This window comes from Sus scrofa, chromosome 2, assembly GCF_054392235.1.
Source record: "Sus scrofa isolate SSC_HxYL_T2T_F1_AM1 chromosome 2, Sscrofa_HxYL_maternal_Yorkshire_Landrace_v2.0, whole genome shotgun sequence".
In the NCBI taxonomy this organism is placed as follows: Eukaryota; Metazoa; Chordata; class Mammalia; order Artiodactyla; family Suidae; genus Sus; species Sus scrofa.
The window spans coordinates 154,889,267-154,903,910 of NC_139384.1; the positions used below are offsets into that span (position 1 = coordinate 154,889,267).

At 48.8% G+C, this 14,644-nt stretch overlaps 1 protein-coding gene across 26 annotated transcripts in view; it reads left to right on the forward strand.

Moving 5' to 3' along the window:
- The window catches only part of ARHGAP26 (Rho GTPase activating protein 26), a 457,576-nt gene that overhangs the window by 153,035 nt on the left and 289,897 nt on the right, over nt 1-14,644 (forward strand). For all 26 annotated transcript variants that reach the window (XR_014838940.1, XR_014838941.1, XM_021085446.2 and 23 more), the window contains 3 exons: nt 968-1,097; nt 5,184-5,284; nt 11,101-11,195. Coding sequence is in view for 24 of the 26 variants with exons in the window: in XM_021085446.2 (XP_020941105.2) it covers nt 968-1,097; nt 5,184-5,284; nt 11,101-11,195 (326 nt within the window). In the remaining 2 variants the exon portion in view is untranslated. The remainder of the gene's footprint in view (nt 1-967; nt 1,098-5,183; nt 5,285-11,100; nt 11,196-14,644) is intronic.

The following is a 14,644-nucleotide window of genomic DNA, read 5'->3' on the forward strand; positions in this document are numbered from 1 at the left end:
CTGCCAGGAAACCCAAATCAGTGCGCCTTGTGCCCTGTCTCCTCTGCCCGGTTTTAAACAGCAGGACCTGTGGGTGCACAGAGCCCTGCTCAGGACTCTGGCCAGCAGTCACGGGCTCCATCCCCTCCTCACTGGGTGACGGGGCCCCATGAGGCTGCATGGGGTCCAGGTGCGTCCCTGGGGGTGGGCCGTGTGCTTTCGGAGGCCCACCTTGCCCCCTCCTGGTTCTCTGTGTCGCCTCTGGGAACAGGAAGCTGCAGAGTCCCGGAGGAGCTTCCACTAAGCGTGGCTTCCCCTTGGGCGGGCTCCTCCGAAGGCAAACCCTCGAGCGGAGGTTTACACGAAGCGGGTGCACAGGAAGCAGGGTTTGCAAGAAGCGAGGGAGGAGGGCAGAAGCTGAGCGGCGAGCTGGTTGTGGAGAGGCCTCAGTTGTGGCCATGGGCCTCCTGGCGCTGGGATGGTCCCCCCCCCCCCCCCTTATGGCCCTTGGCTTTGCCTGTTTCTAGGCTGCCCGGGGGCGGGAGCGATTGAGCCAAGAAGCTCCATTTGAGGAGGGAGCCATCAGCAAACAGGTGGAGAAAGGGCATCTGGGTCCTGAAAGAGGAGGAGGGCAGGCCCCCCTGTGTAACGGCTCAGTTGGAGTTGCCCGGGATGCTTGGTGCAAAAGCACCTTTCTGGGTTGAGAGGCCCTAAATTGATCTCTGGGGTGAGGACTGGCCGCTTGCATTTTCTGCCAGTTCTGCAGGTGGTTTCCATGGTGCCCACCAGAGTTTGAGGGTCATTCCAGGATGGGACTTGAAGACCAGCGTCTCCTTCTTAAAAGTGGACATTTGCCACATGCCTAGACGGCTGCATGTTCCCCGCCTGGGTTTAGATCTGGGGATTCTGTGGGCTGATGCTCCAAAGCGCTAGAGAGGGGAACATGGGTTCATGGCTTGGATTTGAATGAAAACGCCTCTCATCCTAGACAAGAAACCGCTTTGAAGGCACCAGGTCGGAAGTGGAATCGCTGATGAGGAAGATGAAGGAGAATCCCCTCGAGCACAAGACCATCAGTCCCTACACCATGGAAGGGTACCTCTACGTCCAGGAGAAACGTGAGTGCCGGGCTCGGCCGGCGGCCCCTTGCCCAGGAGCGGGAGGGTGTGTCCATTCGTGCCTGGCCTGGGGGACATCCTTGGAAGGAAGAGGGGGGGTCCTGTTATAAGTCGGTTTCCTCCGGGAGAGATGCCATTCCCAAGGGCTTGCCTCCCTCCACGCGGCGTGCTCTGTTTTCTTGTCCCCGGGAATTTTGCAGCCTGGAAATCACTGAGGCTCTGTGGTGCTCCCTCTCTCCCTGGTGTCACTCCACTCTGTACCCTCAGTTTAGCTTTATCTGCCTCATCCTTGGCAGAGAGGCCTTGGAAAGGGCTGGCATGCTGGACTGTTTTGTCCTATCCTTTGGTAGACTTAGCAGTTGGTGATTTTATTTGTCTGTCTGTCTATCTCTCTGTCTCTCTATTTTTTTAGGACTGCACCCACAGCTTATGGAAGTTCCCAGGCTAGGGGTTGAATCGGAGCTACAGCTGCTGGTCTACACCATGGGCACAGCAACGTGAGGTCTGAGTGCCTCTGTGACCTACACCACAGCTCATGGCAGTGCTGTATCCTTAACTTGCTGAGCGAGGCCAGGGATTGAACCTGCATCCTCATGGATACTGGTTGGGTTCGTAACCCTCTGAGCCTCGACGAGAGCTCCCTGGTGATTTTATTTTTATTTGAGACTTGTTTCATCAAGACCCAAACAATCATGACCTAGGCCCTTGCCTTCCTCGCCTCAACTCCCGTCATCCCCACACTTAAATTTTATGCACAGTAGACACAAAAGCTCACTTCAAGAGCCAGGGAGGTGCTCCCTTGACTTGCCCATAGGACGTCAAAGAACGAACTGCGAGGTGCTGCCAGCCCGGGGTTTGCAGTGATGGCTTAGATTCGCGTGCTGGGCTGTGGCACTTCCCAGACTTAACTCATGCGCCAGGTGCTAGAGATGAAAGAAAATGCCCTGGTTTTCTCTAATAGATAGTTCTCCTGGTCATCTCCCACCTGCGCCTGCTGGCCGGGCGCTGCTGTTTTGGGATTAGTCAAAGATCTTCACCCCAGAAGCGTCCTCATGGAATAAAACACTTCGTTTCGGGGACTCTCCTATTTAGGGATTACTCAAAAATTTGGGCTTGGGCTTGAAATTGGTCCCTGGTGTCAGCGGTCCATAAGGGCATTGGAGGTTGGAGCATCAGTTGTGATGAGACTTTGATGTCCCTCATTCTTACAGATATGAGCTTGTGAAGGTCTGTGAGGCATAGCAGCTACTTTAGTTGTGTGTTATTCTTGAGTAGATGGTGATTGTCTTCTTTGCCCAGTGAGAAGATCAACCCCAAACGTTTTTTTTAAGTCGACTTGAAAATAAAATTTTTTAGGGCTATAAAAATCCAGTCCAGGGTCCACCTGTAATAATGAACTTACTAATATTGGTCACTTGCATGTGAAGTCCGTGTGGGCACTCACTTTACCTGATGCCGTTTTATTCATGCTCTTCCAGCATCGATGTCTTGAATGCCGTTAGGGCTGCATTTTGATGCTCTAACACAGGCGTCTAGAGCACATCGTTGGGATACGGCTCTTTGTATGGACATGTTGGTAACTTACCATTTTGAAATCATCTCACATTTACAGAAAAGTTTCAAGGATAGTGTAAAGAACAACCATATGACCTGGATCCACTTTTTTTTTTTTTTTTTACCATTTTCCCACAGTTAGACAATTTTTCTCTCTTTGTAAGAATGTGTGCATATCACACACACACAGTGTAATTTTTTTCTGAGCCTTGTGGGAACAGGTTGGATCCATCACACTCCTTGACTTCAGTGTGTATTTTCTCAAACTGTTCCTTTATGTAACCACAGTTACGCATCCGGGAAATGTAGCATTGATAAGATATTTAATCTAAATGATGTTCCAGGAGTTTGCTCTGTGGTGCAGTGGGTGAGAGATCTGGTGTTGCCACAGCTGTGGCATAGGTTGCGACAGTGGCTCAGATTCGATCCCTGGCCTAGGAACTTCCGTGTGCCTTGGGTGCGGTCCAAAGAAAAGAAAAAAAAAAAAAAAAAAAGAAATGACATTCCACATTCCTATTTTTGTCAGGTGTCCCAGTGATGCTTGCTTTTTTTTTTTTTTGGCTTTTTTAGGGCTGCATGTGGAAGTTCCAGGCTAGGGGTCGAATCAGAGCTACAGCTCCCTGCCTGCACCAGATCCGAGCCACATCTGCAGCCTACACCACAGCTCCCAGCAACGCTAGATCCTTGAACCCACTGAGCAGGGCCAGGATCCAACCTACGTCCTCACAGATACTAGTTGGGTCCGTTTCCTCTGAGCCACCATGGGAACTCCCCCAGGGATGCTCTCACAAAGCATTGGTTTTCCTCCAGTACACGCTCTTATACAGCAATTGGTTATCTTATGGCAGCGTCAGCCTCCTTTAATGGAAAACAGTTCCGCAGATTTTTCTTGTCTGAGATGCCTGACGTCTTGGAAGAATATAAGGCCGATTCTTTTATAGAATTTTGTTCTTTGTGGGTTTGTCTCGTGTTTCCCCATGATTGGATTCAGGTCCTCCATCTCCGGCCAAAGCCTACCTGAGTCCTGCCGTGTTCTTCCTGGGTACCACATCTGGAGGGAAGGCTGGCCCTCTGCCCTCCCTGGTCTGGTGGAGTTGCCTCCCTCCGTCAAGGCACCGTCTGCTTTTCCCACTGGGCAGTAGCTGTGTTTCCCTTGTAACTGATGAACAGTCTGGGGAGACGCCCTCAGCCTGGGTCCTTCCTTCGTCAGACGTTGCCCGCCGTGGCGTTAGCATCCTTGGCAGCCCTGACTGAGCTGAGCTTGACTGTGCTGGCTGCACAATGACGATCGCCCGGCTTTGCCCCACTCTCCCCGTTTCTTAGTTGACTTTCAGTGTCGGGTAAAGAATCATCCCCCTCTTCCTCCCTGCCTCCCTTCTTCCCTTTCTTTTATTCTTTCTATCCATCCTTTTTTCTCTTGTCAGCATGGACTTAGAGGTTCCCATTTGTCTTCCTTAGGCTAAATCCATTACTGTCATTATTTATCACGTTGGCAAGGTGTTCAGGCTACAGTACTTTGGGAGTCTTTGTGCTGTCACTGGAATTCACTCTTTCAGCCACAAAAAGACGGTAGCATGCTGTATCTTCATTTGTCCCTGATGCTGCAGTGTAGACACTTAGGCAGTTGCTTTTTAGATCTACTGAGCGACATCCAGCACTCGCATTGGGCTTTAACACCCTGAAAAATACCTATTAAATGTCGTCTTCATCTCTTTTCATGTTAGTATTGTTTTATAACCATATCTGCCCTGTGATCGCTGTCAGCATCAGGACTTGTATAGATTGAGGTCCTTGCAGGCTAATAATGCCAGTCATGCGGCCTTTCTCTAATAGTATTTATTGTTCAAAATACAGTAACTGGCCAGGCACCAGGCGAAATCAGAGGCTGTTAGAATTTGACCGTAGGGCATTTTTCCCAAGGGATAATTCTGAGGGACACACTCCTTAGATTACATTTGAGTATTTATAGTTACTTCCGGTCCACATGTCTGGTGTCTGAGTTTTCCTTGTCTGCTTTTCAGATCTTCTTGAGCTCTGCTAAAGTAAAAATTAGAGGTTTGGAAGTCGGTCAGAACCCCTGTCTCTCTGTGTACATGGTCGCAGCGCGGCTGTGTGGGAAGCATGATGTCATCGCACCAGATGGGGACGGTGACAAGCCCTTGGAGGCGTCTGAGTTCTTCCTCGCTCATCTTTCTCCTGTCAGAGGAGAGGAAAGAGACTTCAGATGGAGATTGATGATGGGAAAGTGAATTAATTTCCCCAGGGAACCTCTCCTTCCCGTATATTTTAAGACCCGCTGGATGCAGCATTTAGTGGGAAAGAGTCTTCCGTGGTCCCTGGGGAAAGCCCTGGGTCAATTCCATTTCCAGCTGGTGGGATCAGATTTCTGCCTGGTCCAGTCTAGCCGGTGCGGAGAACATATTGCCCCTAGAAGCGTTGTAAGGATGGGTGAGCCCTGAGAGTTACTGGTGTGTGTTTTTGCAGCATGCTGTGGACGTGTGGAAATGTTTTATGGGGCATGTTACCTTGCAGGTCACTTTGGAACTTCCTGGGTGAAGCACTACTGTACCTATCAGCGGGATTCCAAGCAAATCACCATGGTACCATTTGACCAAAAGTCAGGAGGAAAGGGGGTGAGTTACCTTGTCAATTTCATGTTGGATTTGCTGGGTTAATGTATGACAATTAAAATGCATGTGTGAAGGGACACCTCCAGTGTTCCACTGTCATTTTTTTTAACTTTTATGTAGTAGTTCTAGGAGGCATGGCCCCCCAAAAAGTAAATCAAACAAGATGATTATTTTTAGCTCTCTTGGGAGCTGCAATGAAGAAAGATTCTTGTATTTCACATATGTACAGTGTTAAGGGCGCCTGATATGTTGAGATGCTAGAAATGCGTGGATGACCTCGTCCTGTGAAACTGATTCTTGTCTCTCTCACCCGAGTCCTAGAGGGCTGCCCGGTGGCAGTTGGGATGTTCCAGTTAACTATGGCTGTGTAACAGATCACCCCAAAATGGAGTGACTTGGAAGACACTGTTTTTATTGTTCGAACGCTTTATCATAGTGATTATGCCTGTATTATTGTGTGATTAAATCTAAATTTTATTTTCTTTTTAAATTGAATTTTATTGGCGGAGGGTTGACTTACAGTGTCGTATTACTTTCAGGCATACAGCAGAGTGACCCATTCTTTTTTCCCGTACAGGTTCTTACAAACTATTTAGCAGATTTTCCTGTGCTGTGCAGCAGGTTCTCGTTAATCGTCTCTTTTATACAGCAGTCATTTTAGTATTTCTGACAGTTTCTGTGGGTGAGGACTTTGGGGAGCCTTTGGATGGATGCTGTGGGGTCACTTTCTCATGTGGGTGCAATCAGAGAGGGGCCAGAGCTGGACCTAAGGGTCTGAGCAGCTCTGGACTGGTCAGCTATAGCTCTCTTCCTTTTGCTTACCTCCTGTCTCCTTTTTCTCCCCCTTGCTCTGTGTGGTCTCAGGGCCTGACCCTCTGGCCTCTCTACAGGGCCTAGTTTGGGCTTCCTCTCAGCCTCAGGGAAGCTCAAGGTTTCAAGAGTTCTTACAGACGCAGCAACAAACGCAGACCCTGTATGGCCTTTGAATGACCTGGACTTAGCAGTCATATTGCTTTGCGTCGGCCTGGTGTGTGGGCTGGAACAGTCACAAGAGCCCACCCAGCTTCAGTGGGAGAGGACATAGACTGTCCCTTGATGGGATGAGTGCCCCCCGGTGTCATTGCTCTGGAGAGGGTGGGGGATGGAAGGTGTTCCTGTGGCTGTCCTTGAACCAGACAGGCTGCACCTGCAGGGTCACTGCTGCTGGGAGCTCCTGGCTGTGCCCCGACGGCTCACCCTTTGTCAGGGGGCACTCAGTCTGTCTCCATTTCCTTGGTAGGTGATCTGTCTTTTCTCTCTGGCTGCCCATAGTATCTTCCTCTTCTTCTTCTTCTTCTTTTTCTTCTTCTTCTTCTTTTTCCCCATTGGATATTCTGCATTTCATTATGATGGTCCTCTCTGTGACTTTTTTTTTTTTTTTTTTTTTAATCTGTTCTGTTTAGGTATTTTGGTCTTTCTGGATCTGAGGATTGGTGTCTTTCAGCACTTGTGGAAAATTCTCACTGATGATCATTTTGAATTTTGCCCCCATTCTTTTTGTTATCTCCTCCTGGAGATATTTAAATATCTTTACCAGACATTATATTTTTCATTTCTTTGACTTGCTGGGCTTCACTCTGGATAAATTCTCTGGTTCTATCTTTATTTTAAATAACTCTTTGGCTCTTTGTCACATCTGTTGGTAAATGAATCTTTTCTAAGCAGTCCACTGCTGGCGCTCTTCTCTGTTGTGTGTTTTGTGCACCCTGTCGGGTTTGCACAGTGTAGGCATCCAGGGTGGGTCACGAGCCCTGGCTCGGAGGTCATATGCTGTCGCCATTGCTGTGGCTACCTCCCATGCTACCTCTTGCTCTCTGCCACTTCCAGCCTTTCTTCCTGGCTGGCTTTTCCTTAGGTCACGACATGGGAGCTATCAGCATCTCTGGCCTTCCCTGTATCGAAGCCAGAAAAGCCATGGCTCTATTAATATGTCTTCTCAGGGAAGGAGTTGAAATGATCTCAGGAAAACAGATATGTGAAAATATCAAATCTAGAGAAATTACAGAATTACGAGGACTATTAAGAACCTATGTTTAGAGTTCCTGTTGTGGCTCAGGGGAAACGAATCCGACTAGGAACCATGCAGTTGCAGGTTTGATCCCTGGCCTCACTTGGTGAGTTAAGGATCGGCATTGCTGTGAGCTGTGATATAGGTCACAGATGCAGCTTGGATCCTTCGTTGCTGTGGCTGTGCTGTAGGTCAGCGGCTACAGCTCTGATTGGATTCTCAGCCTGGGAAACTCCATATGCCATGGGTGCAGCCCTAATAAGAAACAAACAAAAAAAGCAAAAAAAAAAAGGAGAATCTATGTCAGTAGGTGTCCCCTGTTGTTCATAAAATAGAGTTTTGTCTGCCTTTCTGGGGTTGTATCATAGTCCTTTTCTAATTCCTAGTGCTTCGAGAAATCAGCCTCACTGGGTTATTCTCTCACACAGTCTTTATGTTGGGGGAGTTTATCTCGTGCGGTCGTAATCTTGAAGGAAGAACTCTCTTGTATTCTCCCTACTCCTCCTTTCTTATCACACTTGAAAGTGAACGGCAGAGAGCAGCAATGGTGGGTGTTTGGGACTCCTTAGACTTCAGGGAGATGTTGGGAAACACCTCGCTGAGTTGTTAAGAGGTGTATGTGCTTCACTCTATAAACTTCTTGGGACAGAGCCGGACGCATATTAGAGGCTACTGTATTAGGAGCTTGATGTTTTACTCAATAATCACTAATTTGTCATAGTTGGATTTTTTTTTTTTATATATTTTTCTAAAATATTGTCCCTTGTCATCCTGTTTGACCCAGTTTTTCTCCTTTGCCAAAGAGGACATGTGAGAGTCAGAGAGAGAGAGTGACTTCTAAGGCGGTATGAAGAGTGAGTGGTTAGAGCCAGGGCTCAAACCCTGATTTCGGAGCCTGCGTCCCCTGATTCGGAGGCTTATCATCGGGATAAAACAGAATATTGATATGTATGGAACCTCGCAGCTTCCTGTGACATCGCTCTGTGTCCTCAGCCTCAGGATGAAGGAAACATGAGGAGGGGTTGTCCAGAGGCGGTGTCGTCTCAGTTTATACGGGAGAATCGTGTGACGTCATCACATGTGTGTTTGTACAAAGTTCTCCTAGGAGCGGCAGGGAGACTTGGCGCGGATTGTAGGGTGTTTTCTTTTCCTAACATGCTTTTTCTCCACCCCATGTGTCCTCTGGCCCTTTCATTTGGATCGTGTTCCTTTGAAAGTACCTGCTCTTCTCTTGACTTCAGTCCAGAAGACGTGATGGATTTTCTGTGTCCTCTTGGACACCAGCCCTGTGTGTGGAGTCTTACCCTCTGGGATGAGGCCCTCTGTGCTGGAGCTGGATCGGCCCAGAGCGGACCCTCCCCGGGCTTGAAACCATTCATTATTTTCCCACTGCTCTCAGGACGTAGATGACCCGGTGCGTGATCTGGTCCCTGCCTCCCCCAAACCCTTTCTCAGTTCCCTTTCCGTCTCACTCCGGGATTTCAGACACAGCCGCTTCCCTTCCGTCCCTCCGGGGCTCCGTGGACCCCGACCAGAGGGCCTTTCCACCTGCTCTGCTCCGCCCCTGATGGTTGCTGGTTTTATTTCCTGTGACTCCTTCCCGTGCCAGCGCGGGGAAAGCCTTTGCTGACCGTCCTGACCGGGTTACTTCCCCTTAATGGAGCCTTTGGTAGCAAGCCCGCCTCTTTTACTGTAGTGTGTGTCATGGTTGTCACTCTTCATTTATTTGTTTCATCGACTGTTATCTCTGTCCCCCATTTTTAAAAAACCATCAGTACTCAAACAGATCACCTTCATAGGTTTTTTTTTTTTTTCCTGATGTGGCATGGTCATCGTTGGAGCAGAAGCTTATCTTTTTCTTATTTCTGCTTATATTTGACATTCTTTTGTAGATCCTTTGTTTTCTCTTATTTCTTGGAGATCCCTCACCCTCGCTTTCAAAGTGGGACCTGATCCAGCACCATTAAATCAGAAATAGAGTTAGACGCTGACATGGTCAGAATGCCTTATGTTTGGACGTTTACACTCATTTACGCCCTGCAGGAGAAGCAGGTCTCAATCTGAGAAATGAATCGTAGCCATTCAGTAAAAGACAGTAGACAGCAGACTTGTAAATATCATCTGGCTCTTCCTAGGTCTTCTGTGTTTTGTGTGCTAGTCTGATATTAGTGGGAGGGTAAGTTTTACCATAAGCAGTCACATTTCCTATTATTCAGCCAACCAGGCAAGTTTGCTAACGTCCCCCTAGTTGGTAAAGAAAGATCGGCAGATACAGGAGAAAAAGGAACCCTCACAAATTCCTGTGTGACAGCAACAGAAAAAAATCAGGGACAGAAACCTCTGTGTTTCTAGGCAATAAATTAGTGCTCTGTGGTGAAACTGTTGTGTTCCATTTGTGCAATGGCATACGACCCAGCCAGGAAAAGAAATAAACTTTTGGAAAAAGTATCTGTACATGTATGTGTAACTTGGTCCCCATGCTGAACAGCAGAAAAAAAATTTAAAAATTTAAAAAATAATAATAAGAAGAAATAAACTTTTTGATTTTGTACCATGGCATTTAAACACTTGCTTTTATTGTTTTAATATTTATTTTTATTTTTTATTGACCTATGGTTGATTTATAAGTTTCAGGTGTTTAACATAGGGATTCACAATTTTAAAAAATTAGGATCCATTTAGGCTTAATTTAAAATACTGACTCTCTTCCCTACGCGTTCCCATAGATCCTTGTAGCACATTTAGGTTGGAGGTAGTACTTTGCAATCCCCACCCCTATCTTGCCCCTCCCTGCCTCTCTGGATTTGTACCACAGGGGTGAATTGCACATGAGTTATGCTGAGTGGAAGAAGGCGGACATGCAAGGACATTCCGCTGACAGAGAGGTGGAGAGCATGCAGACTAATGGCTAGTGGCAGAGGGAAGGTGGAGTGTGGCCTGGGCACGGACTGGGTGGAAGGATGGTGGATTGCAGGGCACGCCTGGAAAGGTGCGTTTCCTGGATCGTGGTGGTGCTTTCACAAGTGGATACAGATGTTACCACTCACGTGGCTTAAATGTGTGCACTTTCTCAGGCACTCAGAGATAGACGTCAGTAAAGCTGTTAAGACATAGTTCTTACACACCTCCTCGGTTCCAGGGCCTGTTTGGTCTCTGGGGACACAGGGGTAATGGGGACACAGGGGAAGCAAGGACAGACACAGTACATGGCCCCCGGGGGCTGGGGGCCGAATGGGGGGAGAGACGTTATTTGAATCATCACTTTGAGCAACAGCAGCTCTCAGCTGGGATCAGTGCTGTGGGGGAAGGAGGGTCCATGGCGCCACGTGAACACGTCTGGGGGTGTTTGACCTGGTCCAGGAATGTTTTCCTGCAAAGTGGTCCTTGAACCAAGATCATGGAAGTTCACAGTTGGAAGGAGACCTCAAGGTCATCCTGCTTCTTCTCTTATCAAACCTACAGAGCACCCCCACCTAAAGTAACATCATCCACAGGGGTTTCCTCTGTCTCGGGTGCCTTCTGGACCCCATGATCTGTCAGTACCAGAGTTAGCATCAGTACTAACAATGTCCAGCTGCAAGTCGAGCATGGCTTCCAGATTTTCGTTCTCGAGGCTCCTGCCCAGGAAGATGGATGACCAGCCTTCCACCTGCTGTGGTCCCGAGCGCTCCGGTTTGAGAAGATGAAACTATGACGCCTGGGTGTGTGGGGCTCGCTGGTCCTGGAGAGGAGCGTTCTGGCTTCATCTTGCTGGTCTGTGTGTTCCCAACAGGGAGAAGATGAGTCAGTCACTCTGAAATCCTGCACACGGCGGAAAACAGACTCAATCGAGAAGAGGTTTTGCTTTGACGTGGAAGCAGTCGACAGGTGAGTAGCTGTCACGCTTCTCAGGAACAAATATCCCTGAATTTGGATTTCTCACCTTTTCCGTTCAGGCAAAAGTGTCTGATTTTTTTTCACCCTCTTTCTCTTCTCCATTCCTACGAATGAGTTTGGAATAGACCTCAGGCCATTTGCTGCCTGAATCCGTGTAGCCTCCCCCATCCTTTAGATTCAGCCCTGAGCCCTGGCTGGCTGGTTTTATTTTAACGTCAGGGCTTTCCTTCTAGGCCATGCGGGTTCTGTCTCAGAAGGGTGAATCACATTTAAAGAAAACGGACAATTTAGCCTGACTGTGTCAGCTCTTTGAGATTTTTTTACTTAAAAGTTGTCATAAAATGATTCAACAGGCGTTTGGTAAAGGGAAAAGCAGAAGGCGTGCCGCTCAATTAAAAAGAGTGCTCGTAGGTAGAGCATCTCGCCTCCCACTGTGTGCGCATGCCCGGGACAGACAGCAAGCCTCTTGCGAAACCAGACTCGGGGGAGCGAGCTCCGTGTTGTGTTGTGTTCCTCAGGATTTATAGAGTCTCATTAAGTTGCACCATTTCATGGTGTTAAGCTCGTTTGTCAGCATTCCAGTTCTTTGAGACACTTTACTTGGCAACAGGTTAATTCTTTGGGTGAAAGCCTCGTCGTAAGCATATTTGAGCTGTCTGGCCAAGATCGATAATGCTAGAGAAAGATCCTTCCGTCTCAGCATGATGCTTAGAGAATGCTGTTTGATCTCTCCCCTTTATTAAGAAGAAAAAAAAAAAAAAAGCCATACCATTTTGTCAAGTGAGCCCTTCTATCCTCTCTGGGAAGTTTGTTTTTTTTTGGTTTTGTTTTTTTTTTTTTTTTAGGGCCACACCCACAGCATATGGAGGTTCCCAGGCTGGGGGTCCAATCGGAGCTGCAGCTGCCGGCCTCCACCACAGCCACAGCAACACCAGATCCGAGCCGCATCTGCGACCTTCACTGCAGCTCACGGCAACGGCAGTGCTGGATCCTCAACCCACTGAGCGAGGCCAGGGATTGAACCCACATCCTCATGGATCCTAGTCAGGTTCTTAACCCACTGAGCCGCGACGGGAACTCCCTCCCTGGGAAGCTTACCTGTGTCTACTTCACGGCAGCTCTAGCGGATGCAGAGCCCGGGTACTACCTGGCGTGTGCTGTTCCATGTGTGGACAGGTTTGCAATACCTTCTTATGGCACGACGTCCCTCTGTGCTCTGGCAGCCAGCACCCCCGTGGAGGGAGCAAGCCTGCTTAGCCCAAATCAGATGTTCGTGGAAACTACCCATGTCTCTTTGGCTGTCAAGTCAGGCAACCCGGATCTAAATTTTGACTTTGCTGCTCAGTAGCCGTGTGACTTTGGTCGAGTCCCTTTATCTCACACAGCCTTGATCTTTGGAAAAGGTAAGTGGTATTAGTACCTCCCAGAATTACATAGTACATTCCCAGAATTATGAGGATTCAAGAAGAGAATGCATATAAAGGACTCTTGGCTGGAGTTCCCGTTGTGGCTCAGTGGGTTAAGAACCTGACTAGTATCCATGAGGATGTAGGTTCGATCTCTGGCCTCAGTCCGTGGGTTAAGGATCTGGTTGCTACAAGCTGTGGCGTTGATCACAGATGTGGCTCAAATCTGGTGTTGCGGCGCCTGGGGTGAAGGTTCCAGCTGCAGCTCTGATTAGACCTCTAGCCCGGGAATTTCTATATACCGTGGTGCAGCCCTAAAAAAAAAAAAAAAAAAAAAAGCCACCCACAAAAAACACTTGGCAGGCTGGCAAATAATAGATGCTCAACAATTAGCCATTATTATTTGTTAGTTAGCATGTCTTACATGTTTATCTAACTTGATCTTTCAAAAGCTAGACTCTGAATGCAGAGAAGTAAATATAATTTGTAAAGAAAAGAGAATACCCCGTCGTTTGCGCATGTATGACTTGTGAGCGGGGAAGGGGCTGGTTGAATTGCATTGTGTGCGCCTCCAATTCAGATAGATTATTCTTGATTTTAAACAAACCCTGTGTGCGGATGCTGTAGGCCCTCCTAGGCGTCTCTCTTCTCTAGGCTGAGCATGGAATCTAAGCGAATTCATATTGTTGGCGTCCCTGAAGGTTGGAATAGCAGATGTGTTTGTGTGGAAATGGAGCCAGCGGTGTGATGCCGGTCAGCTGAATAGTCCCCAGAGATGCCCGTCTGTTTGCGGGGCTCCTTGGACGGGAGCATGCCTTTCACGGCAGCTCTTGTTCGGCTGCAAATGAGGTCAGCGATGCTTTCTGCAGCTGAGTTGTTTTCCGTCTTCAGAAGCTCCCCAGAGTTGTAGGGAGTTGCTTTTCAGGCAATTAAAACTCACCCTGGTTCCTCCATCTCATTTCCACCCTTACCAACACTTCCTGCCGCCTCCCCCTGTAGTTCGTCCAGAAAAGCTTTGCATGCCCCAATTAGAAGCTGAGAGCAAATGTGTCACAAGCAGCCCACGGAGTGGGTTTGGGAAGTCGATACCTTCCGAGTCATCGTCTGGCTCTCGCGGTGTGTCATGAAGCGGCCTCAGCTGTGTTCAGAGTGAAGCGTCTGCATCTCTATTGTATGATTTATAGTTAAAATTTTCTGTATATTATGATGTTAGGAAACCTTCAAATGCCTTCTGCCCAGGGAGAGCCTGCCCCCTCCTGGGGGCCAGCTGATTCGAGGTCAGCCGAGGGCTTGGCCTGGAGAGTGCCACTGAGCGAGGACTTCCGGTCCAGTGGCACACCTTCCACTGCTCCCAACACCCCGGGAGGCACCATTCCTCTCCCTGAGTCATCCAGAGCCAGGTACCAGGCACCGAGGGACCACCCCTACAGCTTAGCGCCTGTGAAATCATTCCAACTAGCCAATCCTCAACGGTTCCTCTGCCCTGCCTTGCCTTTCCTGTGGAAACTCTCAAGGCTGTGGCCTAGGCTCTTCCATCCTGCCCCTTCTGCCTCCTGCATGGTGCTGGGTCTTTCCCATGTGGCCCTCTGTGGGCTGCGTGCATCCCGTTTCCAGCACCCGGGCATATGCGAGGCCTGGTTTGCCTGAGCACCTTCTCTGTCTCCTCTTGCGGCTGCACCCGATGGGCCATCACCTGAAAGAACACGGAACATCGTGAAACACCTCCTCTCCATTTTCTGCAGAGGTCACCTTCGTGCGTCACCATCATCCGTCTCCAAGAGGAGGTTCCACTCGAGCAGTATTTTCCTTAGGGTCTTTCTGCGTTTTCCTCATCCAGAAAGGACGGAGGCATGAGGGCAAAGGCGTGGCCACATGCTCAGGGGAGGTGCCCCGGGACCTCTGCCCAGAGTCCCATTCGTGGGAAGATTCTTCCATGTCACCGTTTCACCTTGGCAAGGAGGGAGGCTGATGGCTGTCCTGCTGCCCTTTTAACCCTGCACAGATTGCACAGCTTCTGCTTGCTGGGCTGGAGAA